Source organism: Gekko japonicus, unplaced genomic scaffold, assembly GCF_001447785.1.
Source record: "Gekko japonicus isolate JY-2015 unplaced genomic scaffold, Gekko_japonicus_V1.1 scaffold1446, whole genome shotgun sequence".
Lineage (NCBI taxonomy): Eukaryota > Metazoa > Chordata > Lepidosauria > Squamata > Gekkonidae > Gekko > Gekko japonicus.
The window spans coordinates 361298-388339 of NW_015164714.1; the positions used below are offsets into that span (position 1 = coordinate 361298).

The 27042-nt window shown below is 42.2% G+C and overlaps 1 protein-coding gene across 1 annotated transcript in view; it reads right to left on the minus strand.

Annotated features, from left to right (window-relative positions):
- VEPH1 (ventricular zone expressed PH domain containing 1) overlaps positions 1 to 27042 on the minus strand; it is a 147103-nt gene that overhangs the window by 42989 nt on the left and 77072 nt on the right. The window contains exons 8-9 of the mRNA XM_015409553.1: positions 9096 to 9235; positions 4427 to 4561 (exon numbers count right to left, since the gene is read on the minus strand). Coding sequence (XP_015265039.1) covers positions 4427 to 4561; positions 9096 to 9235 — 275 coding nt within the window. The remainder of the gene's footprint in view (positions 1 to 4426; positions 4562 to 9095; positions 9236 to 27042) is intronic.

Here is a 27042-nt window from a genome sequence, read left to right on the forward strand (position 1 = left end):
TGAACTTGATCATGGAAGATATTTCTGTGCACCAGAGACAGAGCTGGTCTAGCCTCTCAGCTAAACATGCTAAATGGGAGTATAGAGACCGAGAATAGAATAGCCTTGGAAAGGGACAAGAAATAAAGCAGTAACACAATTATATGGCTTTGTGTATACTAGAGCCATTTAATCCATATCAATAGATATTATCTGAGAATGGCAAGAATGATGATCTTCCCTGAAGCGAAGGTATAGTTGAACGATCCGGTGTATTGGTCGAAGGCCAAAAGATATTCATATGTATGAACAGAGCATGCTCTTTAGGTAGCTGCTTAGCAAATGTAGCTCTTCCCTGGTTTATGCATTTTGTGGATGTATTTTCTCTATCAGTCAAAATGTCAGTGGAGGTTTTAAAAAGAAATGTTCTTCTCTTGTTTTCAATTACGGAATTTTAAGTTAGGATTGTGTAGGGTTTTTTTTAAGGTAGTTGTAGGCAGTCAAGACTTACCTCAAATATGTTTTTGTTTTAAACAAATTCCATGGTGGTCACTTGCATGAACCCCAATTAAAGATTAATAACTTTGACCAGAAATCTCTGCTGTGCTTTGAAACAGTATTCTTTACAATCTTTGAAAACGTAATTGCTTTGAAACAGTAATCTCTTCAAAGGGCAAAGGTTGAGAGAACCAAATATGCACAAGTTGTTAACCCTCCTGGAGTCCATGCCATCACCCACAACTGTGTGCATTTGCACAAGGCATCTGAAAATTCATTATGGGCTGCTTCCTCTTAGCTTGGTGCTTGAAACGATTCTCTCCTCAGCCCGTTTTTATAAATAAGAACAAACACCACATACCATTTGCAGTTTCCATCCACATATTAAAAGCATGTGTATAGGATTAGAAGCAAAACCCGAAGACCTTTCAAAGCACAATACAGATGACAATGATAGAGGAATTGCAGGGCTTGGATTCCTAATTCTTGCTAACTTCTCAACCCCTGTCCTCCAGTTCTGGAAGATATGCTTGTTAATGTCAACCATGATAGCTAAGTTTAAAGAGGAGGTATATCTCAGAGATTCTTGGGATGAACAATGGGACTATATTACATAATATTCTTGTCCACCTATTTGAGTCATCTCCTGGACAAGATGGATCCTTAGTTTGATCCAGCAAGAAAGTGTAAGAATAATTCAAGAACTATATACATAGGCCAACATAATAGATTTCTTATTGCTTTTCCTCCAAAGAGCTCAGGGTAATGTATATAGTTCTTCTCTCCTCATTTTATCCTCAGAACAACCTTATGAGATATGTTAGATGAGAGAGGGGTGGGGGGAGGTGTCCAAGGTTATCCAGTAAGTTTCATGGCACAGTGGGGATTTGAACATGGGTCTTTCACAGCCTAGATCAGCATGTTAACCACTATACCACACTATGGGTGCGTTCAGCTGGGGCATTTATGCCGGTATAGATGCCGGTTGGAACCGGTGTACTTACGGGCGATCACACGGTGAACATCTGCCTTCCATCCCTAACCGTTGCAAACAGCCTTTAACCATATTATTCTGCTACTAGGTCCCCAAGTGGTGGTATCCTGAGTGCTCTGGTTCCAACCACATATTCCCATCTGATTGCTCTCCGCTGGTGTAGAGCCACTTCCGTTCGGAAGCTGGAGGCTTCCGCTTTTCGGCCACCATTTTTTTAAAAGCCTCCTCTATGTGCGCTTGGGCGAAGCTTCGCCCCGGTGTTTGCGAAACAAACAAACAAAAAGGGCCTAGTGTGAGGCTTTATATGAGTCTGGGACCTCACGGAGGCCAGTTTCAGAGTAAAAATTTAAAGGGACGTCTTCGCTTCAGGGCACACTTTTCGGGATGGGGTGTTCTGCACTTGTGCCAAGATCTCAACTCTGTGGATGGCTGCCTATGCGCATGTGCAAAATGTAATTTAAAAAAAACGCCGACGCACGCTGCTGTGCATCAGTAGTGTGAACGGGCATATCACGATGTGCTGTGCAGTCAGGAGGTGAGTGTGATCGCATTTCTTCCGGATCAAATTGCACCAGTTGGAACTGCAGTTTATACCGGTATAAATGCCCCGTCTGAATGCACCCTATGAGTTCCAGGACTGCACTTCCAATAGCAGGTGTGGATTGCATAATTAAATGTTCCTTCATAAAACAAAGCCTTTGTATATACAAAACTGTCATATTATGCTAGTATTCTTCTCCCTGACATTCAACTTTCTACATAACAGGAAATTTTGGTATGAAGGAACATTCAAGACTATTATTTCCATAGCGTTTTGCAAAACTAAGTACTGTCAAGAAATAGGAGACAAACCCTGCCCACAGTTAACTAACCTGAAGTACATGGTTTTGAAAGTGTTTTTTGACATTAAAAATTAAGGATACTACATAAAGCTACAAGAGAAGCACATCTGGCTACTAGTGTTCCAAAGAAGAATGAATTCACAGATAGCAAGTACATCATTCTAGCAACACCTATATGCTTTGCCAACTTTTTAAATCTCTGGATGGGGATGGGATAATGGTCCACATTAGGTGGTAGGGAAGTGTATTAGGATATTAACAAAAGAAACAAGCAAACTCAAAACACTCACTTTGTTAATACAGTTATTACAAGCAGGGGACGTGTAATATCATCCTTTGCTGCCTCCCTCTTTCATTCTGTTTCAGTTTTCCATCCTTCCCTCTCCCTTGCAGCATTTGTAAATTATCTCCTTTCCTTACTCACCCATCTACCTTCCTCGGTCTTCCCTTAATCTGCCATCTTCCCTCCTGTCATTCCTTCCTTCTCTCCCCTAGCAGCACCCATGGCTTCTCCTCTACCCCTGCTTCCTTCCTTCTTTCCCTCCAGACCCGTTTTGCTCCATGTTGCCTTCCTCACCCCTTCCACCCCAGCTTTGCTTCCTCTCTGCTGATTTTGTCCTTCGTGCCTGCCCACGTCATCTTTTCCCTGCAACTCACCCTTACTTTCAAAAGGAAATTGCAGCAGTCATTTGGGATTGTGACACAGGGTGATGGGTGCAACCATAAAATGGCAGCTTCAGGAGGTGAAGCCATTTGAACAAGATTCCTTTTAAAATGAACATATTGTTGGAAAATATTTTCTTACATACACACAGCTTACTTTCATCTGACAAAGGGAGCTTTGACTCTCAAAATTGTGTTGGTTTCTAAGGTGCTACTGGAATTAAGTCTAGCTGTTCTACAGCAAACCAACATGGCTGCCCTCTGAATCTCACTTTCAATCACATGGTAAAGATCCTTGCACTGTGGGTGTCAGCTACTAAAGCTCTCATATTAAAAAAAAATCTGCTCTGCCAACCAGATCTCCAATGGCCAATCAGAAGCCAATCAGAAGCTCTGATGGGCAACAGCCCTCCAGCCCCTCCACTTTCTAAAACAATACTTGGTGAGAGTGCTCAGAAAGGTGTCTGCATGTGCCATGGTGACCAACGACACTATGCCGTGACTCCTTGCATAGGCAGTTCAAAATGGCTGCTAAAATCTGTGAGGTAATCTCATGAGATCTTGGCATTTTAACAGGTTTCTTGTTTCATTTTATCCTTTTCTTTACATTTAAGGTCGCCCTTCCCTGTAAACCTGGTGTTGTCCAGGTTTGTAGAAACAGCTGTGCTATCTGTACATTGCCCCATTGTGGGTATTTTTAATCAGCACTCTGGGACCAAATTCACAATTAGATGTATGATAACCAACTCAAATTAAGAAATTCACCATCAAACATTTCTGGAAATCTTTAGTTCTGGCTATTATTCTTGCGTCTGGCTATCTGGCCTTAGAGTTCAGGTAGGTCAGATGGAGAAGGAAGAGTGGCTTGGCAAACATTCATTTGTTTGCTTACTTATTATTCCACCTTTCCCACAGAAAACTCCAGGCAGTCATGTAAGAGACAGGGCAGTTTACCAATTAGCAAATGACAGAACTTGCCGCAGAAAAGGGTCAAACCATGGCCCATGGGCTGGAATTTGCCCGCCCAGGCCTTCAATCTGGCCCGGGAGTGGGGCTCTCTTCTCTCCCCCCTCCCCTGCCCATCCTCACTGTTCTCAGCTTGAGCTGCCAGGGAGTATAAAGAGCAGAGGGCACGGCTGCCTCTGAGGGCAGGAAGCAGAGGGTGGGGCTGCCTCTGAGCAGAGAGCTCAGGGCGGGGCTGCCTCAGAGCAGGAAGCAAAGGGTGGGGCTGCCAAACTTCCCAGTCACTGCTCCCAGCCTCCGTAGTCCTTGTCATAGGTAGGAGCTGGGGGGGGGGTCCTTCTGCTGTAATCCTAGATCGTGTGACGCTTATGCCAACCACATTGCGGTCTTGCCTTACAGAGGGCTTTGTGGTCCTAAATAAGCATATGGTGAATTTGTTGCCGCATTAATGTTTTAGAAGTCTCTGTACAAAGGAAATAATGTTTACCTTCTGGGGCAGAAACATAGACTGAACCATGGCTGTTTCAAAGCTGTGTGTTCCCTTCAGCTGGGTTTTCTCCCACAAGGCTTTCAGAGCTTGTACAGACGTATTTTGCATGGACAGAGGTTCTGGGAACAGGTTCTGTTGGACAAGATTGAAAGAAGAAATTTTCACGTATGGTATTTTCCATTAGGCTGAGTCATGCACAAGTTCAGCTCAATGCTATTTCCTACTTGATAATATCTAGATAATATCTATACATGTAACTTTTTAGTAAAACATTTATGCTGTATGTTTTACACATTCCAGGAGCAGGTCTTTGAAGATGTTCTCATTCTGTATCATCCCCCCCCCCAATCAGCTAGATCCCACTATGTTCAAAATTATACAACTAAATTTTCATAACTGAAATGTGTTTAGAATGCAAAATTTGGAAGGGTTTATGATGTAAATAATACATTTTATAATTATATCTATTTTGAAGGGTTTATTATATAATCAGATATATAAAAAAGGGTTTATTATACATTATTTGCTTCAAGTATGGAAGGTAGCTAATGTCATTCCCATCTTTAAAAAGGGTTCTAGAGGAGATCCAGGAAATTACAGGCCAGTCAGTCTGACATCGATACCAGGTAAATTGGTGGAAACTGTTATTAAGGAAAAAATCAGTAAACACATTGATGAACAAAAACTATTGAGGCAGACTCAGCATGGGTTCTGTAAGGGAAGATCTTGTCTCACTAACCTGTTAGTGTTCTTTGAGGGGGCTGAATAAACATGTGGACAAGGGGGACCCAATAGATGTTGATTACCTTGACTTCTAGAAAGCTTTTGATAAAGTTCCTCATCAAAGGCCCCTAAGTAAGCTAAAAAATCATGGGATAAAAGGACAAGTCCTTTCGTGGACCAAAAACTGGCTAATTAATAGGAAACAGAGAGTGAGTATAAATGGGAAATTCTCTCAGTGGAGGGTGGTAAGCAGTGGGGTACCGCAGTGATCAGTACTAGGTCCGATGCTTTTTAACTTGTTCATTAATTATTTGGAGTTGGGAGTAAGCAGTGAAGTGGCTAAATTTGCGGATGATACGAAGTTGTTCAGGGTGGTGAAATCCAGGGAGGATTGTGAGGCACTCCAAAGGGGTCTGTCAAAGATGGGCAAGTGGGCGTCAACATGGCAAATGGGGTTCATTGTGGCCAAGTGCAAGGTGATGCACATTGGAGCCAAAAATCTTAAATATAAATACACGTTGATGGGGTCTGAACTGGCAGAGACTGATGAAGAGAGAGATCTTGGAGTTGTAGTAGATAACTCACTGAAAATGTCGAGACAGTGTGTGACTGCAATAAAGAAGGCCAATGCTATGCTGGGGATTATTAGGAAGGGTATTGAAAACAGATCAGCCAATATCATAATGCCCCTATATAAATCAATGGTGCGACCTCATTTGGAATATGGTGTGCAATTCTGGTCACCACACCTTAAAAAGGATATTATAGCTTTGGAAAAAGTGCAGAAAAGGGCAACTCGAATGATAAAGGGGTTGGAACACTTTCCCTATGAGGAAAGTTTAAGGCGCTTAGGGCTCTTTAGCTTGGAGAAATGATGACTGAGGGGTGACATGATTGAGGTTTATAAGATTATGCATGAGATTTAGCAGGTAGAGAAAGAGGTACTTTTCTCCCTTTCTCACAATACAAGAACTCATGGGCACTCCATGAAATTGCTGAGTGGTCGGATTAGAACTGATAAAAGGAAGTACTTCTTCACCCAGAGAGTGATTAACACATGGAATTCACTGCCACAAGAGGTGGTGGTGGCTACAAGCATGGACGGCTTCAAGAGGGAATTAAATAAGCATATGGAGCAGAGATCCATCGGAGGCTATTAGCCACAAGATATAGATAGGGACTCTGGGGCAAGTGATGCTCTGTCTTCGTGGTGCTTGGGGAGGGCAACAATGGGAGGGCTTCTAGTGTTCTGGCCCCACTGCCGGACCTCCTGATGGCATCTGGTATTTTTTGACACTGTGTGACAGAGTGTTGGACTGGATGGGCCGTCGGCCTGATCCAACATTGGCTTCTCTTATGTTCTTATCATGTTTGCCTACAGAATAATCTTAAGGAACAGGGGTATAGACGGCTTCTGTGATTGAGGACTGATAACCAAAAGTGTGTATGTTCCTGAAGGGTTTTTAAGTTTTGTAGTTCAAGCATTGCCCCAAGAACACCTTTACATTCATTCAAATTTGAAAAGTAGTTTGGGAATTTGGCACATAAGTTGTGCCGCAGGGAATCTTTTGTTAGAATGACTGATAAAGCACTTTAAAAGGCATGGAGGGGAGGAAACAAGATTGTCTGGTTCCACTGATTGGCCCTCACCACAATTTTTAAAGGGCCATTTTCTCCTCTAAAATGACACCATTGGTGTCACGTTTTTAGTTTGGCCCTTGGGAAGAAAAGAAAGAAAAATATAGGGTTTCTGAATCACCAAAACAAATACCTGCTATTTAAAAATCTCAGTTCGGCATTGGCAACAGGGAAGCAGAGAACGAGAATGTACACAGCTACCAAAATTTGTGGCAGGCTATGAGCTTTTGTGAGTCACTGCTCACTTTTTCAGTGACTCACAAAAGCTCATACCTGCCACATATATATATAAAAATTATTTCTCCCAGGATCAGACTTCAGCCTCAGTCTTCAAGGCATGATCAGCTTTGTATTTGCTTACTGCATTTTTTCATTAAACTCTCAAAATAATACCTTAACCTTCCCTCTTTCAGTGGGGAAAGTGGCAATGAGATTCGAGTGTGTAAATGGGATGAGGGGGTAACACAACAAGGTTCAAGGGCTATACCAAAGATTACATTGCCAAAAAAAAAAGAGTAGTGTATTTGAAAAGCCTTTGATGTAGTTCTTTTTTAATGCCAAGATATTGGTACTTGTGAGGAATAATGATACGCCATCTCCAAGCAGCGAAGAGATCAACTATTACCTACCACCCTTCCTAAATGGCGCCCTGGCATCTTGAGCTCTCATCTGTTCTTGAACTGGGATCTTCATGAACAAAATTAATTCTGACAGCACTGAAATTGGGCTAGATTCCTGGAACAACGAGCATATTGAGTCTCAGGTGGTATAGTACTCTATTTCCCATTAGTGGAAACGAAATAGTGAAACTGAGCCGTGTCTTGCGGTCCATTTGAGCTGTCTGTTATTCAAAGTGTATTTAGACTATTGTGTCAGTAGGAGTCAAAACACCACTGGATTCCTCACATGATAAAAGAAAAAACATCCACCAAGAACATGGATTTTGTGTTCACGTGGGTGACATTCTTTGTACTACCGTAGCCTGCACATGAAGCAATCCCAACAGTCCTTCCCTTCTTTCATACAAGATACTGCAAAAATATTTTTAAAGAAACCCATAGAACAGCATAGCTAAAGAAATGTTAAACCTCATGCGTATTTGTAGAAAATCCCTACGATCACAATCCTGAATCAGAAGTCTAGTATAGACATGAAGCTGGCTACCTATAAGCCGTGGTTTGCATGTCAGGGGTCAGACTCAGGAACATAATTCTCTCTACAGATCAAATTCCTCCTTCAGCATTACCACAGTTTAGAGTTCTATGCTAAAGTAGTGGTAACCAGGTTTTCTCATTAAATTAATTTACTGAACCGCTTCAATTGTGTTTTCAAAAGCCTAATTTATAAGGAAACCATGGTTTGTCGTGGTTTGAGGTCACGTGTGCACTGGCACTAACTTTGGTTAGCATTAACTATGGGGTCATGTCAGTGTACATGTAACTTAGTCACTGTTACCCATGGATTAATGGAAGAGAGGAGGAAGGGAGGGTGAAAGGGGAAGGACTGTATGTTCCACAGACTGGCTTCCAATTTATCAGCAGTGGTTTCCATCAAGCCAGCCTTACATCTATATCAAGTCATAGGATTGCTTGATGTCCAGCCTCCTATAAGACAACTTTGATTATAATTTGTATCATGCTTGTTAACACTGAAATTTATTTTGTTTAGATCTGTTAGCATAACAAAGGCAATGTTAATCAAAAACTCAGATTTAATTAAATTAATAATTAGCTTCAGCGGTGGGTAAAGAACAATATTTATATCCTGTAGACTTCGCTGCAGCAAAATTCCCTCGTAGGTCTTCATCCTAATGAGGATAAATATATTTGCTTTCTACTAATATCTATGGGACCATTTCTTCCAGATAACCAATCATGCAGGTAGGCTTAGGTCTTAATGTTAATGTCTGTGATCCAGTGATCCAGCTCTCCTTTGTTTACAAGGGCAAAGGAAAGTACCCCCTGCACCAGAAATCTCTGAAACAGCCAGCCAATCCGGTGGAAACTAAATAAATGAGAGCTGGATTTGCAGCTGCATCCTTGTTGGCCTTTTCATTTCATGTATGTATAAGTAAATGCAAGATCCCTGTGTAAAAACACATGCCATCATGTCACTGCTGCTAAAACAAATGGAATTACCCAACCCCAATTCAACGATTCACCACCCAACACAGATACAAACACTTGCGACAACAGCGATAAAAGTTCAGCCTCTCCTAAATAGATTACAATTAAAGCACTGACTTTAATTCACAATGAGTGACATGACCAAGGTGCCACCATTTATAGGTTCGTATTTCACACACCTGCTGAAAGAGAAACATGATATGGATCCAAAGCTGAGGCTGTCGGCTGATGAGAATAAAGCTGGATTTACTGTACAAGCAGTAATGGCCTTTCAGGGGGCAGCTGAAGAACAGCTTTGCTACAGAACTTCTAACAGTATCTAGAAACAAATACACATATTAATAACATCAGCTTCTTTAGAATAAATCAGACTAGTCATTATACTTCCATATTAAACTATGGATACCTGGTACCATACTGCTACTGTACACTGCATAACATGCCAACCCATATGTGGAGCGGATATACAGCGGCAGGGGATCTTCTGCTGTCAAAGGCAAGGTCATGGATTTGAACCTGTCCCACGCTATGGCATTTTGTTCTTGCTGGTAAGATGGAATATTCCATATGCCTAACAGGAAATGTTCATAAAAAGCACACAGATATTTCCTCATATAGATAAGAAAAAGGGATGCCTAGGCTCAGATCCCACAGAGTGCTTCTACAGAATGAAGGGTTTCAGATCTTTTCACCACTGCAGCCCGATATGTTCTTTGAAACTTCACGTAGAGTTTCTGGGCTACAATTGCAGGCGGAGGCAAGAAAGTTGTGCTCTGTAGACAGAATAGGGTTGCCAAGTCTATCTTTGCTGGGAGCGGAGGGCTCCTGGCCAGTGTCTTGTGCGCCGCACGCACGTCACCCGGAAGTGACGGGAGGACAGGCACACTGGGGGCAGGGCTACGGCCATACAAGGGAAAACCATAGAGTGGCCCCACCCCCAGTGTGCCCGGCGTGCCCGCATCACTTCCGGGTGACGCGCATGTCGGGGTGGAGTTCCCCCCGGGGCCCGATCCGGCGACGCCGGGGAATGGGTTTCTGGGGGGGGGTTTTCCCTGCCCCCCCAGGGGGACTTGGGATTCCTAAGACAGAAATAATTCCATCTGCATCAGTGCTCTGTAGGATTTTAGCTGTAGACTGTATCCTATACTTGCTAAAGGATAACAGTGTTTGGGGATGTCCTCTTCTTAATTACAGTTTTCACAACAAAAAGCATAAACAGGAGGAGGAGGAGGAGGAGGAAATTGGATTTATACTCCGCCCTTCACTACCCAAAGGAGTGTCAGAGCGATTTACAGTCTCCTTTCCCTTCCCCTCCCCACAAGAGACACCCTGTGAGGTAGGTGGGGCTGAGAGAGCTCTTTCGAGAACTGCTTGTGAGAGAACAGCTCTGAAATAACTTGTAACTGACCCAAGGTCACACCGGCAACTGCATGTAGAGGAGTGGAGAATCAAAACCAGTTCTCCTAGATTAGAGTCCACACTCCTAACCACTATACCAAACTAGCTCCACACACTAAAAGGGAAGCCTAAGGCTTATTCCCATGTTATTATTACAACATGATTTTACTACGGCCACCAAAAATTTAGCCACCTGCACAGTTACTTGTTTTTCAGAATTTTCAGATTTGACAGCTGAATTGATTTTTCCATGGCTTAAGCCGGACTCTGTCTCTCTATAAGTTACTAAGAAATGTAGATGTCTGCTAACATCTAAATTTCCAATCTTTCACATCATCGCAAATGTGTCAAAATGTATAGTCACTTCCCATCACTCCTCTTTGGTCCCAAAGGATAACTAGTCTGTTCTGGAGATACTCATCAGAAGTTGTGTTTACACTGGGTAGTAAACCATCTACCAGTACTCCACCACAAGCCTGGATCTGAGCCTACAACCAGCATACCAGAATCTTGTCATTGCTGCTGTGCCAAGGAGAACTAGGTCTTAAATCACTTGTATTTAAATATTTTAGCAGTATAGGTTGTACTTGTTTTTGGGTGATTTAAACATTGTGCCAATTTTTTGTTTTTTATAGATGTATGTCTGGGGCTCTCAAAACGAATTGGCCTTCATTTGTCTGAAGAAGTGTTCTTTGCACATGAAAGCTCATGCTTTGAATAATACATTTTTGGTCTTAAAAGTGCCACTGGACTCAAACTGTGGCCTTCATTAAGACACTTTAAGTGGCTATGTTCTCAAATGAGTTCCCCATCACATGTTCCCATTTAGGGCTAAGTTCCTTTAATGAATATGGACACCCGCATGCCTATATTCTGACCAGCTTTGAGCTTTCGACGGCTCATTTACATTTTTAACTAACACAAAATGAAAAACAGCCAAGTCTTCGGTGTATACCATCTGTTGCTTTCGTTACAAAATACTGTTGCATTCTATTTACAGTCAGAGTTCTGCTTATTAAAATATGCATGCACAGTAAGCCACTCTTCACTGTTGATAATTGTCAGCAATGAGTCCCTTGATTAGAAGCTTCCCAGTTTATGCCAACTGAAACACACTTTGGGGTTTAAAATGCATCCTTCAATGTTCTGGCTGTTCTCTAAGACATGCATCAATCATCAAGGGCCAGAGGATTCATTCTTAAGCAGACTCTTACTCATTGCAAAGAAGATTTTTCCATTTATGAACCACACTGCAGTTGAACAGATGTACAGGGAGAAGCATAAACATGTTACCTACTTCATGATATTTACTCAGGCCCATATGCATGGGGGTGCCTACAATGTCCCCTCTAAGCTGGGGAGTCTTGTGAGCAAATATTCTACTTGGTGAGCTACTGGCATTAAAGTCGTGAGCGAGTGATTTGGCTACTGCATAAATTAGTTTGCTCTGGAGCCATCCTCCCTGAACTGAGACAAAAATGTGTGAGCCAGAGGCTAAAAAGTGTGAGCTAGCCCACAGTAACTCAGCTTAGAGGGAACACTGCCTACAAGTGCCTGGCACCCTCCCCAAACAGCCATGCATCCCCCCCTCTCTTTGAAGCATCCACCTGGCTTGCCAGGGGAGGGGAAGCACATCTCAGCTCCTGCTTGGCTTGCTGCTGGTGCCTGAGCTGCTTCAGGAGGTGCAAGAAGAAGTTCCTGTCTTTGCTCTCCTCTCGGATTGCCTGCAAAGGCGGGGGGGGGGTGTAGGAAGGGAATGCGAGGAGAATACAACTCCCAGACACAGATTCTGACCTTTCTTTATTATTTCCAAACTGCCCCAGGTGCTGCTCTCCCCCCCCCCCCTTCTTTCCTGTCAACTCTTACCTAGCCATGTCTCTCCTCCTTTATATTTTCCTAACAACAACAACAACAACCCTGTGATGTAGTCAGCTCCCCTATACTAAACTGCCCCCTTGGAGCCCCCCTAACAAAACTTTCCCGTGTATGGCACTGTATTAACTCCACAGTGTCCATCATAAAAGGTAAAACAAAATAGGCCACATGTACGGACTCACAGGGCAAGGAACCACAAAACTGGACCATTTGTGGGTTCCATACCCTTCACATCCCAAAGAGTCTCTCAGTCATTGTATAATCCTTTTTCCTTGCTAGATTCCATTCATTCTGTCTGCCTGTGACTTTGACCCTTAAGAAGCTCACATGTGGCCAGCTGCCAGCGTGATAATCAAATATGTATGTGATCAATGCCCACAAAATGTAATAGTTTTCAGCACTCTCCCTCACCACTTAAAAGACAGAATGGCAAAATGCCAATCACAGCTTTGATTAAACTTCATTTGATAATATTTTAAAGAAGGAAAATCAGAAATCTAGCCAAGATGGAACTGTAACTCCGTAATATATTTGACTGTGGGGAAAAGGAAATGAAACAAGAAAATGTCTTTGGTACTAAGGATCAAGGCAGGAAATTGGATTAAATGGCCTTCAAGGTCCTTCCATTCCTCAATGCCTGGGCCCCATTTATATGGGGAGATAACCTCAATGTTTCGTATCATTTAAATAACAGATTAATGCTGAAATGACTTCTTCATTAAATCAGCTCACTTCCCTTTATCATGGTTTGAGAGCCAGTTTGGTGTAGCAGTTAAGAGTGCAGACTCTAATCTGGGAGAACAGGGTTTGATTCCCCACTCCTCCACATGCAGCAGCTGGTGTGACCTTGGGTCATTCACAAGTTCTTTCAGAGCTATTCTCTAAAGAGCAGTCCTCGAAAGAGCTCTCTCAGCCCCACCTACCTCACAGGGTGTCTGTTGTGGGGAGGGGAAGGGAAGAGATTGTAAGCCACTCTGAGACTCCAAGTGAAGGGCGGAGTATAAATCCACTCTACTTCTCCTCCTCCTCCTCCGTGTTTCTCAAACTCAGTTGGAACTCAAAAGTGGGCCATGACTCTTTCACAGATGAATCATGAGGGCGGGTGGCAGGAATAGGATGAGATGGGTGATAAGGAGGGAAAAGAAGACAGGAAAAGAAAAGAGGGAAAAGCTGCCACATGTTCCTCTCTCTTTGTTTGCCCCCAAACCTTACCCAGTTCCTTCAGGGAGCGAGAGAGAAGATCTGCCTGCCATGCACAAGATGAGTGTTCCATTCTTTGATGAAGCTAAGGGCCAAAATGCATGATACATGTGGCACAAGCTGGGCCGTGGGTGCCTGACCGGACTTGTCACAGTCATAGGATCAGTGCGCCTCATCTTGAAAATGCTGCAATGGGTAGAAGCACTTCAGGGTTCCCTCCCAGGGCAGCACAGAAAACGACAGGCCTTTCCTTGCATTTATTAGCTCAGCTGACCCAAGGCCTTAAGCATCAAAATATCACATAAAACAATGCATAACAACAGGTAAAACAAAGTCCAGGGATAAGTTGAGTGATCGTCACATAATCATTGCTAATCACAATTCACATAAGTAAGGGACCTTGAAAAATAAAAAGGATAAAACACAATAAAATTTAAAACAGGAGAAAATGAACAGAATATAGAAAATACGCGATTCCGTTAATATCTAAGATCTAGATGGATCTAGGAGTTCTTTTGTGACTAAAAACAGGGCGCGTTTCAATGGTGTTTTTGAGAGAATACTATTGATAGATCTTTTGCCACAGAAAGAGCTATTTTGGGATCAAAATCTGCCAGTAGTGGAAATGACAGGCAAAGCTGGGGCTCACTAGGTTGTGCCTGGTGACCAGCAGAAGAGTTGGAGGCAGGGGTGTGGGGGTGTGTGACAGAGTGGTCAGCCTTCACTGAGAAGCAGCCCACATGCCCTTTAGTCTCTCCAGTACTGGCAATGTATAAATAGATACAATATCCTGCCTGTGTTGGCTTTCCGCTAAGTGGCAAAGCACTCTGGTCCCTGGTCTTTCAGCTCTGTCAGACTCTACCGGTTAGGGGCTGGAGTCTGGGAGGGGCTCGCCTTCCAGCTTCTCCTTTTCCAGCATGCTACCCTGTGAGCAGTGCCTCAGCAATGGAGGAGAGGTGGACTATTCCTTCACCCTGATTCCCTCTATCCCTGGTCCCTGCCTGCCCTCTGGTTCCCGGCTTCCTTCCCCCTTGACTATCTCCAGGCAAACCTTATAAAGGAGAATCTGGAGTGGGGCTTCCCGGCACCTCCCAGGGCTCCCACCATTGTTTCCCATGCCCCTTTACTGGCTGGCCTCCCAGTCAATAGGCTGTCACTCCCCCACCCTCTCCAGCCTGCCATCTCCCCTCCGTGTCTTTAAAATCCTCTCTTAGCCCCTCCTTCCCAGGGCTAGGTCCCATCCCATATTTCCCCAGGCAGTTGCTGGGCCTTCCACCTGCTCCAGGCAGCCCCCAGAGGTTCTCCTTCCTTTGCCCTGTTTCCTGTTGCCATCCAACTGCCCCCTACTGGTGTTGCTTCACCTTCCTTCATTCTCCAGCAGCCAAGGATGGCTGCCTGAGGCTCCTGCTGCCTGAGTGGGGACAGCTAGCAGTGGAGGCTGTAGAAGGCTGCTTGGCACCACCCTAACGGGTTTGCCAGGCTCCTCAGAAGGAGGTGAAGGGGGGGGGAGAGCCCAAATTGGTCTCTTTAAGCAAGACAGTGGGAGCCAGTTCTCAGAATACATTTTAGGTGCACATCTAATGTTTTCAAATGCATACCTAAAAATATAAAATGGGATTTGCATTCATACATTTGTATACACAAGTATTAAAAGAGATGCAAAACTCCTGTTGAGTGTATACTTGGTAGTAAATTGGATTTGCTCCAGCATAATGTGAGAAATAATGTTAGACAGTGTCATCGATGCAACGAACATGAAATTGAGCCAACTTCGGAGGACGGCGGAAGACAGGAGAGCCTGGCGGGAGATTGTCCATGGGGTCGCGAAGAGTCGGACTCGACTGTGCGACTGAACAACAACAATGTGAGAAATGGCCACAAGGTCTTGATACAGTCTCTTGCTCAGTATTACTATCATCAATGTGCCAAATCTGAGCATACTTAAATCCAGAGGCTGGAGCCATGAACAGACGCAACAGAACTTTCTACAAACCCAAGGAAAAACACAGTTCCACAGAAAAATAATCTGAAATCTTTAAAAAAAAGCAAATTAAAAATACACCAGTGGATTACCCATCCCCCCCAAATAATACAAGTAGTGTTTGTCGCTTTAAGAAACAAATGTCCTCTGTGGCTAGGCAACCACAAGAGGACTGCCAACCTTCCAGCCTTGGTTTCTGTCAGTAAGGGGGACAAGGCCCTTTCCAGGGGTGTGATGGGAAAGATTCATTGGGGGAAGTCTCATCAGGGCCAGGCCTGCCGGCAACCGCTAGACTACTTGCCACCACCAAACTTGCATGACTCACCCAAGCCTGCTTGATATTGTTCAGCCATCTCACAAAAGGCAATGTGGTGTAATCATCAGAGTTTCAGACTAGGATCTGGGAGACCCAGGTGAAAATCCTGCACTGTGAAATCTTATTGCATAATCTTGGGCTAATCACACACTCTCAGCCTAGCCTACCTTACAGAGTTGCTGTGAGGGTAAAATGGAAGAGAGGATAATGTAAGCTGTTTTAGTTCCCCCTTGGAAAGAAAGGCAGGGTGTATATAAAGAAAATAAATAATAAATATAGCAGAGGATGGGGGGCAGATAAAAGGTAGGATAGCTGATGGGTGGGAAGGAGAAAAGGAAGGAGGAACAAGGTAGAGGCTATGGGGCTTTCAGGGAAGGGAATAGGGGAAGCGAAATTGACATATGTGCCCCATGCTTGTATATTTATAAATGCTTATGAAACTATATAGAAACATCTTCAGTACTAGCTAATGAAAGATTCTTTCATTTCATGTTAAGGATGGGAAAAGAAGCATGGTGTTAATTTACAAGTAGATCCCGAGGGGGGGGGGGGGGAGGGAACAGGAGGGGGGGGGGGGAGAGAGTGAGAGAGAGAGAGAGAGAGAGAGAGAGAGAGAGAGAGAGAGGATGCCACTTCAAAAAGTTGGAAGACTTCTGCTTTACTTGAATGCACCAACCTTGCTAGCACAGGGAATATTGAAAGAGCGCATTCAAACATATGATCTCCTTTGTACATTCAGGGGTGGAATAGCAGTATATTTAACAGGTTGACAGGATGGGGACAGTGAATGCATCTTTCAAACTGAGACACTGGTTTATTCCACCCCCTTTAAAAAAAAAAAAAACTGCTGTTTTAATTTGTGACACGAAAGCTTTCACTAAAGGATAAGGATTTGTTTTAAAAACAGGAAGACATTTAATTACAAAAAGCAGTGGCACCCAGGGCCCAGAAAAACGATAGTATTTCTCCCGACCTCTGAACGTCCAAGATGGATGGATTTTTCAGGCTCCGCTACCCTGAAAAGTTCTCTCATTGATTGTGGCAAGGTCTTGGTGGGGGAAAAGGGGGGAAAAAACAAAGATGTTGATTACAAACCAGGCCACTTCCGCACTGTCATTTTTGTCACTCGTTTTTCCCTATTGCTTTGGGGTCCCCCCCCCCTTTCCACGTGTGTTTTGCTCCCCCTGGGACTACTAGAGAGAGCAAAACACATTGACGGGAAAAACCCTGAAGCGATAGGGACAAATGAATGACAAAAATGACAGTGCAGAAGTAGCCCCAGTGTGCAAACGCTTCCAGACTTAAAATAGCATTTTTATTCGAAATTATATGTTTCTGCCACTAAAATGCCCACTGACATTGGGGCCTGGCAGCAGGGTTCCAGTAGTGCTAATTGCCTATGGAGAAATCATTTTCCATTCATGTCTTTGAAGTCCTGCATGGTAATATGACAGTGCCATTCAGCAAGGAAAGCTGGACATGGCCCCAGCTCAAAGAAAGATGCACACCTTAGTGAGAGGCAGAATCCAAAACATTCCATCCAGTCCCATTCATCAACCTTCACCTCCTTGAAATGAGATTTCTGACCACTTATCTTCATGACTGCACCAAGCACGTTGGATTAGATGGTTGCCATGTGCACTGGGAAGGGATTATACTAAATAGTTCTTCAAAAGATCCCCAGTGGCCTCATATGCTCCCTCCACACACAAAAAAGTCAGAGTTGTATATTTTATAGGGCTTTATGGGAGAAACCAGTCAATCAGACTCACAGACACACGGGGCATTATTATAGATTTTTGATGTATGAAAGCCACATTGAATTATTTGGAAACAGGTGGGATACAATAAATATCATAAGGTTGGTGATGAGCATATAGCACAAACCATACTTTAAGCAGCAGGGGGAAATATATGTTTTAAAACACCCATCATGAAATATGGTAAAATTCCTTACATTAGCAACATCTGGTGACCTTACTTTGTATCAGGTTCTGTATTTCCTTTATTATGGCACCACGCAGGAACATTATTTGGTTCTTCTGAACAAATTCTACTTTTGCAAGTTAACAAAACTCTGACGATATGAAAAGATAAGAGTGAAAAAGCAGAGCTCCGAAGCTACAGGGCAGGCCATGTGGCTGATCTGCTGAATTTAGATTAAGAACATAGGGGAATTGTTTGTTTGCCTTAATTTAAACGCACTGTTGTTTTTTAAGTGGCTGAATGTTAGGAAAAAGGTGTGTGTGGGAGAGGAAATCCAAAGCAGAGTCATTTCTATCTAGAGAAAATGGTTGTGGGCATAATAATAATAATAATAATAATAATAATAATAATAATAATAATAATAATAATAATAATAATAATAATAATAATAATAATAATAATAATAATAATAATAATAATAATAATAACAACAACAACAACAACAACAACATACTTTATTGTCATTGTACATAGTACAATGAAATTAAAGATGCAATCTTTACTAAACGTTGTATCTGAAAATCCTGCTTAAGTCTGTGCTCAGAGGCAATCTCTTCCTGAATTATTCTGCATGGTGAGGCAGGAGACTGCAGTTATTCAATGAAGAGAGAAAAGCGCTCTGTGCATGCTCAGTGATATCTTTTCCAGCATCAGCTCTTAAGCTGAAAACAGACTTCTGGACTAAGCTCTGGCCATGTCTTCTGAGCTGTGCCACTAAAACCAGGCTTGCCCAGGATGTCCTCATACCTCACCACCTGTTTTACGCTTTTACTGGGAGGGCTACATAAATTGCTCGTGGTCCCCTATGTGGGAGAAAATGGAGTATACACATTTGAATAAAATAAAATAATATTTTTACATTGCTGTTCAACATTTATGCTAGGTTTATTATTCATCTTGAGGTAAAAACTATGCAGTTGTGACACCCCTTAAAATCCGCTTGTCCGTGGAGTCATAATCTCTCTTAATGAATGAAATATATTTATTAATAAAGAAACCAATCATATAAGAAAATTGTATTGCAGGGAATGGAATGTTATTTTCCATGAACCACTATTTTCCTGTTCAAAAGATAAGGAGGAGTAGGCAGGGGTCATTTAGTAGAAAAAGAGGTGCAGGAGCTCATTATCATAACTCATTAGCATACCTTATTTGCATATGCCACACCCCCTGACATCACCGGAAGTGTGTCAGAAGGCAACACCCACCGCTCAGGCTCCACTGGACTGTTTTGGATTGCTAGCTATTGGGGGGGGGGACGTGCAGATCTGTTCTCACAGAGGAAGGAGAGCTTGTACCTGAATAAAACTTGGTCTTAAAGGTGTCACTGGACTGTTTTGGACCAGGGGGCTGGAGGGGGGCTCTGCAACTTACCTGACTGCTTCTTACTCTGACTGAGGGCTGCTGGGAGCAGGGGGTGGGACTTGTTGCATGTGCCCACCCCCTGGGCTCTTTACTGCCAGAGCGCCGCTCCTGTGCGCTCCTGCAGGAGATGACCCCTGGGAGTAAGTCAACAAAATAAATGACACCAGAGACTGTGAATGACTCAAAAGTGAATGACTTTGGAGGCCAGGTCTACCACCCATTAGTTAAAGCACCCCAGTTGGTTGGCAGCACATTTGCCCTTTAAATTTTAAAGTGGTAGACCTGGCCTCCCTATTGAAAATAATGACCCTTTAAAGCTTAAAGAAAAAAAATGCGACCAACCAGCTTGGAGCAAGGGACTCATCGTTTCTCTCCCTTCCTCCCCTTTCTAATTCTGTATCAGAAAGTCAGGAAGGGAATAATTATAGTTTTAATTAAATAGTTCTGATCTTTCTTGAGCGATAACAATACTCCCAACATTTAAATGAAAGCAGTAATCATGGACTTTGATACAGAAATAAAATACTTTTGGATACGGAAACATTCCTAGATTTGAAGCCCTATAGAACCAGGCTATCTAAAGGACCTATTCATGTCCTTAAATGGGATTAAAGGATTAAAGGATTAAACGGGATGACCATCACCTGTGGTCATCAGAGGCATTTCTCCCAGTGAGACCATTCTTGGAAAGTGTCTTCTGGAGGCAGGGCCTTGTCTGTGGTTACACTGTACTTATGGAATTCTCCCTTAAGAGACATTCATTAGCACACCTTTGCCATCTTTTTTGAGCAAAGTCTGTCTTGTTTTACTTGAAATTTGGTGGCTGAGGATCCCCCCCAGTATGGATTCTATTGCTGATCTCTTGGAGAAAACTTCATGCTGCTATGCCATTTATCATTGCCCACCCCCCATCTTATGTCAGTTTGGCACAGCTCTGATGTTGGTGTGTAGAAACCTTGGAATTAAAGTTCTGTACTTAAGTATTTCAAAGGGGGATCATAATATCTAAATCTTCCCAATTCTTACTTAATTCCCACAGGATCACTTTTAATTTTTTTTCCATTCAAAAATATCACTAGCTTTGTCACTTAACTTTTTTTCTTAAAGAAAAACAAAGCCGCTGTATTTCTCCAGATGTTTTGTGATTTTCTTATCAGTTTCAGGAATTTTGCTTACTACAAACAGAAAACTTACTGGTTTATAATTTTCTGAAGGATCAGTTCCCTTTTTAAAGTTAGTTTTATGTTATCTGGGATTTCCAGGCAGTACTCTCGGTTTATCTAGCATGAGAGGACACTCTGCCTATTGTATTATATAGTCTTAGAAATCTTTGACTCACCATGAAAACACTCCCAGACTTCCACCACATAAGAGATCATTAGAGTTAATATCATGACCTTTAAAAATAATCAACAGTAACTAAGATAGAAAAGACAGGAAGAATTCATTGCTGAAGTCACAGATGATTTTCAGCAGCAATCTTAGACATCCCTTCCTGATCTGATTGGTGTTATCCTATTTTTCTTTGTTTTAGCATCACAGTCCCAGTTCAAGATGGCTGTTGTTGTTCAGTCGCACAGTCGAGTCCGACTCTTCGCGACCCCATGGACCAGATCACGCCAGGCCTTCCTGTCTTCTGCTGTCCTCTGAAGTTTGCTCAATTTCATGTTCGTTGCATCTATGACACTGTCTAACCATCTCATCCTTTGCCATCCCCTTCTTCTTTGACCTTCAGTCTTTCCCAGCATCAGGGTCTTCTCCATTGAATGCTCCCTTCTCATTAGGTGGCCAAAGTATTTGAGCTTCAGCTTCAGTATCTGGCCTTCCAGGGAACAGTCAGGGTTGATTTCTTTTAGGATTGACTGGTTTGATCTCGCAGTCCAAGGGACTCTCTTTTTTTAAATAAATTTGTACATTTTCTATTACATAAAATAACAGAGTAATACATATACATTTGTTGGAAGTACAAATGGAAGGTCGTCTAACAGTTTTTTTCCACCCAGTTATAAACATTCTGCCATCTATTTTGAAAAGTTGTTTAATCTTTTCCTGAAAGAGTCGTATTCAGTTTATCTAATCCAGCTATTTCAATAATTTTGTAGTGCAAGGGACTCTCAAGAGTCTTCTCCAGCACCATAATTCGAAAGCATCTGTTCTTCAGTGCTCAGCCTTCCTTATGGTCCAACTCTCGCAGCCGTACATTATTAGTGGGAATACCATTGCTTTGACCATATGGACTTTTGTTGGCAGGGTGATGTCTCTACTTTTTATTATGCTGTCTAATCCAGGTAAATTGGATGTGGTCAAAAATGAGATGGCAAGATAGAACATCAACATCTTGGGAATCAGTGAACTAAAGTGGATGGGAATAAATGAATTTAACTCAGAAGACCATTATATCTACTACTGTGGCCAAGAATCCTGTAGAAAAAATGGTGTGGCCTTTATAGTCAACAAGTGAGTGAGAAAGGCAGTAATGGATACAATCTCAAAAATGACAGAATTATCTTGGTCCAAATCCAAGGCAAAACATTCAATATCACAGTATTTCAAGTCTATGCCCCAACCACTGATGCAGAAGAGGCTGAAGAAGACCGGTTCTATGAATATCTATAACACCTCCTAGAACTAACACCAAAAAAAGATGTCTTTATCATCATAGGGGACTGGAATGCTAAAGTAGGAAGTCAAAAGATAACCAGAATAACAGACAAATTTGGCCTTGGAAAACAAAATGAAGCCAGGAAAAGGCTGAGTTTTGTCAAGAGAACATGCTGGTCATAGCAAGCACTGTCTTCCAACAACCTGCACATGGACATCACCAAATGGGCAACACCGAAATCAGACTGATTATATCATATGCAGTCAAAGATGAAGAAGCTCTATACAGTCAGTAAAAACAAGCTGACTGTGGCCCAGATCATGAGCTACTCAGTGCAAAATTCAGGCTTAAACTGAAGAAAGTTGGGAAAACCACTAGGCCATTCAGGTTTGACCTAGATCAAGATGGTACACCAGCTCTATGCACAATCAGGAGCTGGGGGACAGGAAAAACACACCTCACTTCCCTGCCCACCTGGTACTCTGGCCTCTCCTCTAGCACCAGTGGGCATCTATGCTGTGTCTTAATATGTGGATGGGTATACATGAAGCTGCTTTCTCCTGAATCAGACCATCAGTTTACCAAGGTCAGTATTGTCTACTCAGATATATATATGGAACCCATACACATTCAGTGTGTATTATGGAGGGGGAGCATTTGGCCCAGGCCTTACATTCACAGAGGGCCTCAAATTTAGTCTTTCGACATTATCTCCAAATGAGATTATACATACAGTCACTGAGATACACTGACAGGATTGTCACTTAAACAACTTTAAAGTTGTGTCCCATTACCATTTGCACTGGGAGTTTAAAAAATTGGAAGTGGCACGGTCCTCTCCCAACCTCTGAGAAGCCCTGTGCATATTGGATTTTGCCATCAGACATTATACGGAAGTGAGGTCCACACACCAGGTTGGGGGGGGGGGACAGATAAGGCATGCTTCCCCCACCGCTGCTCCTCACTGTACTTAGTGGCGTCTGGACTGATTCATGAGTTCAGTACTAAGAGCCATCTGTTGGGCTAATATGGTCAGAAATTTAGCAATGTGTTTAGGTCTGGTTCACACACATCACTTGATTGGTCAGGGCTTGGCTGGTGGCACCTGAATGTATGGATGGACACTCTTGAAAAATACAACAATTAAAGTGCCCACCCTGATGTGAAATTTCCATTTGTGGTTGTTAAACCTGCAAAAGTTCATTCAGACCCACAAACCAGCCCTTAATGTCGATAGTGTCACTTTCCATAGGTACATTACTGTTACAATTAAAATTTTAAAAAGTGAATTGGTACAATAAACTGTAAAATTCCATCTAAGCTCTGCCAGTGTTGACTTGTTTCTCATTGTTTATTCTCTGCGATAAATCCTAACCAGTAAAAACTTGATTGAAAGTACAATAGAATTCCCCCCTAAAAAAGAAGGGCAAGAGTGCCCTGGGCCTGAATTTGGTTGGTGTTATGTTTTATGCTGTACTGTGAGATAATTAGTACCATATGATGGAAATAGATGGAAAAGATCACTGCTCCCCTGCAGTGCTTGCTTCTGGAACCTTTTTGATACATTTAGGCATGGCATGAGCCAAAGAGTGATTGAAAACATATGGGCCCCTGCTAGCTCAGTACAACCACAAACTTGCAGAGATGAAGCCCAGCGTTTCTAGAAACCAGTTGTGTTTTTGCTATGCCAAAAGAAAGGAAGAAAAAAGAACAAGGCTGGATTATTATTATTATTATTATTATTATTATTATTATTATTATTATTTAAGTTCCAGACTCAGAAGTCTTGTACACATTATATGGAAAGGGTAACACACACTAATGGGTTGATTTAGCTAATTTTGGCACCAATGGCAACACTACTGATATTATAATGAAAGCACTAATCCTCCACTCGGAAAATCGAAAGCAAATTAAGAGCCTTTCCATGTTTTCCTATCTAGGGAGGGATTAATTTGGCCCTCAATTACTAATCACTGAGGGGGTCTCACCTTGTAACTAGTGGCTCCCTATGGAACTTTCTGTTGGGAAGGGAGAAGGAGTTTTGGCTTTGTGTCTGGGAGGTGGTTTGGTTTGGATCAAGAATGTAAGGGGGACAGACACTGATGTAAATAGTCTCAGAGTAGCTTGAAACTTTATCCTGCTGCTAGCCAGATACCATAAGTTGCATTCTATAGCTATTTCATGATCTTTTTAGGGTAAAACATAAACTACTGGGAGAAACTATGGGCTCATTTTCAATAATACATTTCACCTAGTATTACCTTTCAAAACTGAAAACAGTATGCACATATGTATACATTGGCAGATCTTTATTTTTGCCAATCAGCATGGAAGAAATCCTCATAATCATGTATATTCCACATGATTGCTCTTAATAGAAACTGCACTCAGTGATATTGGTTATATGGGCTGTTCATGATCTGGCTGAATCAGTTCCTTATAACTCTAATCACCACATAGTTTGGATCACATTTATTTGCTCAGCACATTCTGAGTTAATATGGAGTGATGTAAAGTCTAGTGATATATCCTTAGAGTTATTGTTATAGGAGGAATCAATGTACCAATTCATCTGGTATTGTAACAAAAGCCATTCAAATATGAATACATGTAGACGCAGGGGCAGTTCAAGGTATTTTAAGCGCAATCTGAAGTATGTCTACTCAGAATTTTAAGTCTGTTCATCAAAACCTGATTCTGGTCTGTTCAAAGTGAAAAATTCTGGAGGCCAGGTCTACCATCCATTAGTCAGAGGAACCACTCCAGCCGATTGGTGGTGCATCTCCACATAATTTTCAATGGGGGAAATGATGGGCCTTTGAAGTTTAAAGGGCACAGGTACCACTGACTAGCTGGGGATCACTCCCTCCTCCCTAGCTTCACCTGAGTCCTCAACAAGATTCTTGATTCTGATATTATCTAGAGTGGTAATACAGGAATCATGTCAGGGATGCGGGAGCAGAATCTGGTATTCCTGATCTGACCCATTAAATACTGGGCATTCTATTGGGTCAGAAATATCCAACTACACTCCCCTACATCCAATGCTTATCCAGAACTAGCTGAAAAGGAGTATGCATACTGACAGCACTTTACACCAAACTAACAGATGACGTCTCCTAGAGGGGTCATGTAGATGTTTAAAAAGATGGGGGACAAAATGGAATTCAGTGGAGCTTCACTGACAAATGCAATGGTGCTAAGCAACAGTCCCTCCAACTACTTTCTGGAACTGAATTGCAAGACAGAAAGCTGAACCTTTTGGAATTCAACTCCCAACCTTGCTAAGTGATCAAGAATCAGATACTACAGTTAATGACCATAAGCTGATGAAAGATCTGGGCAAATTAGCTGGGCTTAAAGGTCATTTGTGAGAACTCCTTGTATTTATTAATTGTACACTGCAATACAGACATGTTGCAACACACCAATGTGTGATTCAAAAGAAGTATACCTTCAAGTGGTTTAAGAATGCCATTTTTCACTTTGCTCCACAGTTTATTACTAATCAAATTGTAACAAATTCCAGTTTAGGTAATGAAACCAGCTGTGTATTCATGGCCATAACTTATAAGCAGACTCTTAGAATACAACAAGAAAAACAATGTGTAACTCCTGCTATGCCAATGCAGAAATTATGGGAGATTGAATTACTGCCATGTCTCAGAATAAGTGGTTTATGGAATATCTGAAATATTAACTAGCTATATCCCCTGTGTAATCGGCATGAGTGCAGTTCTGTGAATGCATGAAGAATGAATCACATCAATCTTACAATGTGTCCATGTTCTGGGAATTTGTCTGAAGAATCTTTCTATAGGAATTTCCAGGAAATTGCATCAGGAAAAGTGAACTTCACAATAATGACATGGTTAAAATGACTACCATAGTAGGGATGTTAAGTTTATTTTGGCACACCAGAAAGAAGCAAGGGAATATGTGTTAAGTATTCACTATATGAAAAGGGACACTAAAGATGGATTATTTGCAAATGCTTAATATAATATTACAGTTTCAAGCATCTTCAGACAATTGCATTGACTAATGGCAGATATCAAGTTCTCTAATAAAATGTGTGAAAACTCTAAATAAAAAAGTCATGCTAGTTTTGAATCAAGCAAATACATTCTCCTGGTCCATACGTTCATCTGAAGATTCTTAAAACATCAGTAACTAGGGGTATGTGCTCAGTATATACCAAGCAGAATAAACACCCGAAAAAAATACCTTATCAGTATTTTTTGGGTATTTATCTGGCCGAATACAGATCAGAGATACAGAGAGATTCAGCTACCAAAATAGCTCCACCTGAATAAAAGCTGATATTATTTGGCTTTTATTCAGGTGAGGCTAGAAGGCATTTAGAGACCACAGTCTCCTTAAATGCCTTCTGACCTCTCTTGCCAAGTTGCGCCATGGTAGTAGCATGACTCAGTAAGTAAACTCAGCAAGCATTTAAACTTTAAATCCCTTCTCCATTATACCCTATGGGGATGGTCCCCATAGGGTATAATGGAGCCAAATAAATTTGGGTTTCCTGAATATTTACCCAAATCCCAGCACAAAACCGATATTGGTATTCAGGAATACTGATATTTTCCGGGTCCAATAGACCCGAATCAGGGGAGGGGAGCACTTTTTTGCACACCCCTATTAGTAACACAGCATCTCATCCTATGGCACCCTGTTGCCCGGCAAGGCACTTAATGGGTATAATGGAGCCAAATAAATTTGGGTTTCCTGAATATTTACCCAAATCCCAGCACAAAACCGATATTGGTATTCAGGAATACTGATATTTTCCGGGTCCAATAGACCCGAATCAGGGGGGGGGGAGCGCTTTTTTGCACACCCCTATTAGTAACACAGCATCTCATCCTATGGCACCCTGTTGCCCGGCAAGGCACTTAATGTGCTCTTATGAACTATAACTCATAAGTTATAGAAATGGACTATGCAAAGATATGATTAAGGGACTGTATTGCAAGGTGAACCAATATGATGCCCATTGAGACTCCACACCTGAGAGAAGAAAAACTTCCTTTGCGTTGCTGTTCCAGTGGTCCTTCAAGGTTACCTGCCCTCTTACCTGATGTGAGATGGACCAGTTCCTTTGTCTGCATAACGCCACGCCATGCCCAAGCATGAGGACAGAAAGCGCCAAACGCCATTAGGAGCTCTATTTGACACACATAGGAAACCCCTTTTCCCCTCCTCCAGCTACCTACAACTCTGCATGTACTCAAGAGGCTCTCCCTGCAGTTGCTTGGCAATTAATTGTTCGCCCATCAATGACCTGGCTAGGGTCATCAAGAGACAATAGCCCTAGCCCAATGATTCAATGACTCTTCATCCAGGTGCAAGTCCCTAGATTAAGTTACTAGCTCTCAATATTGACCA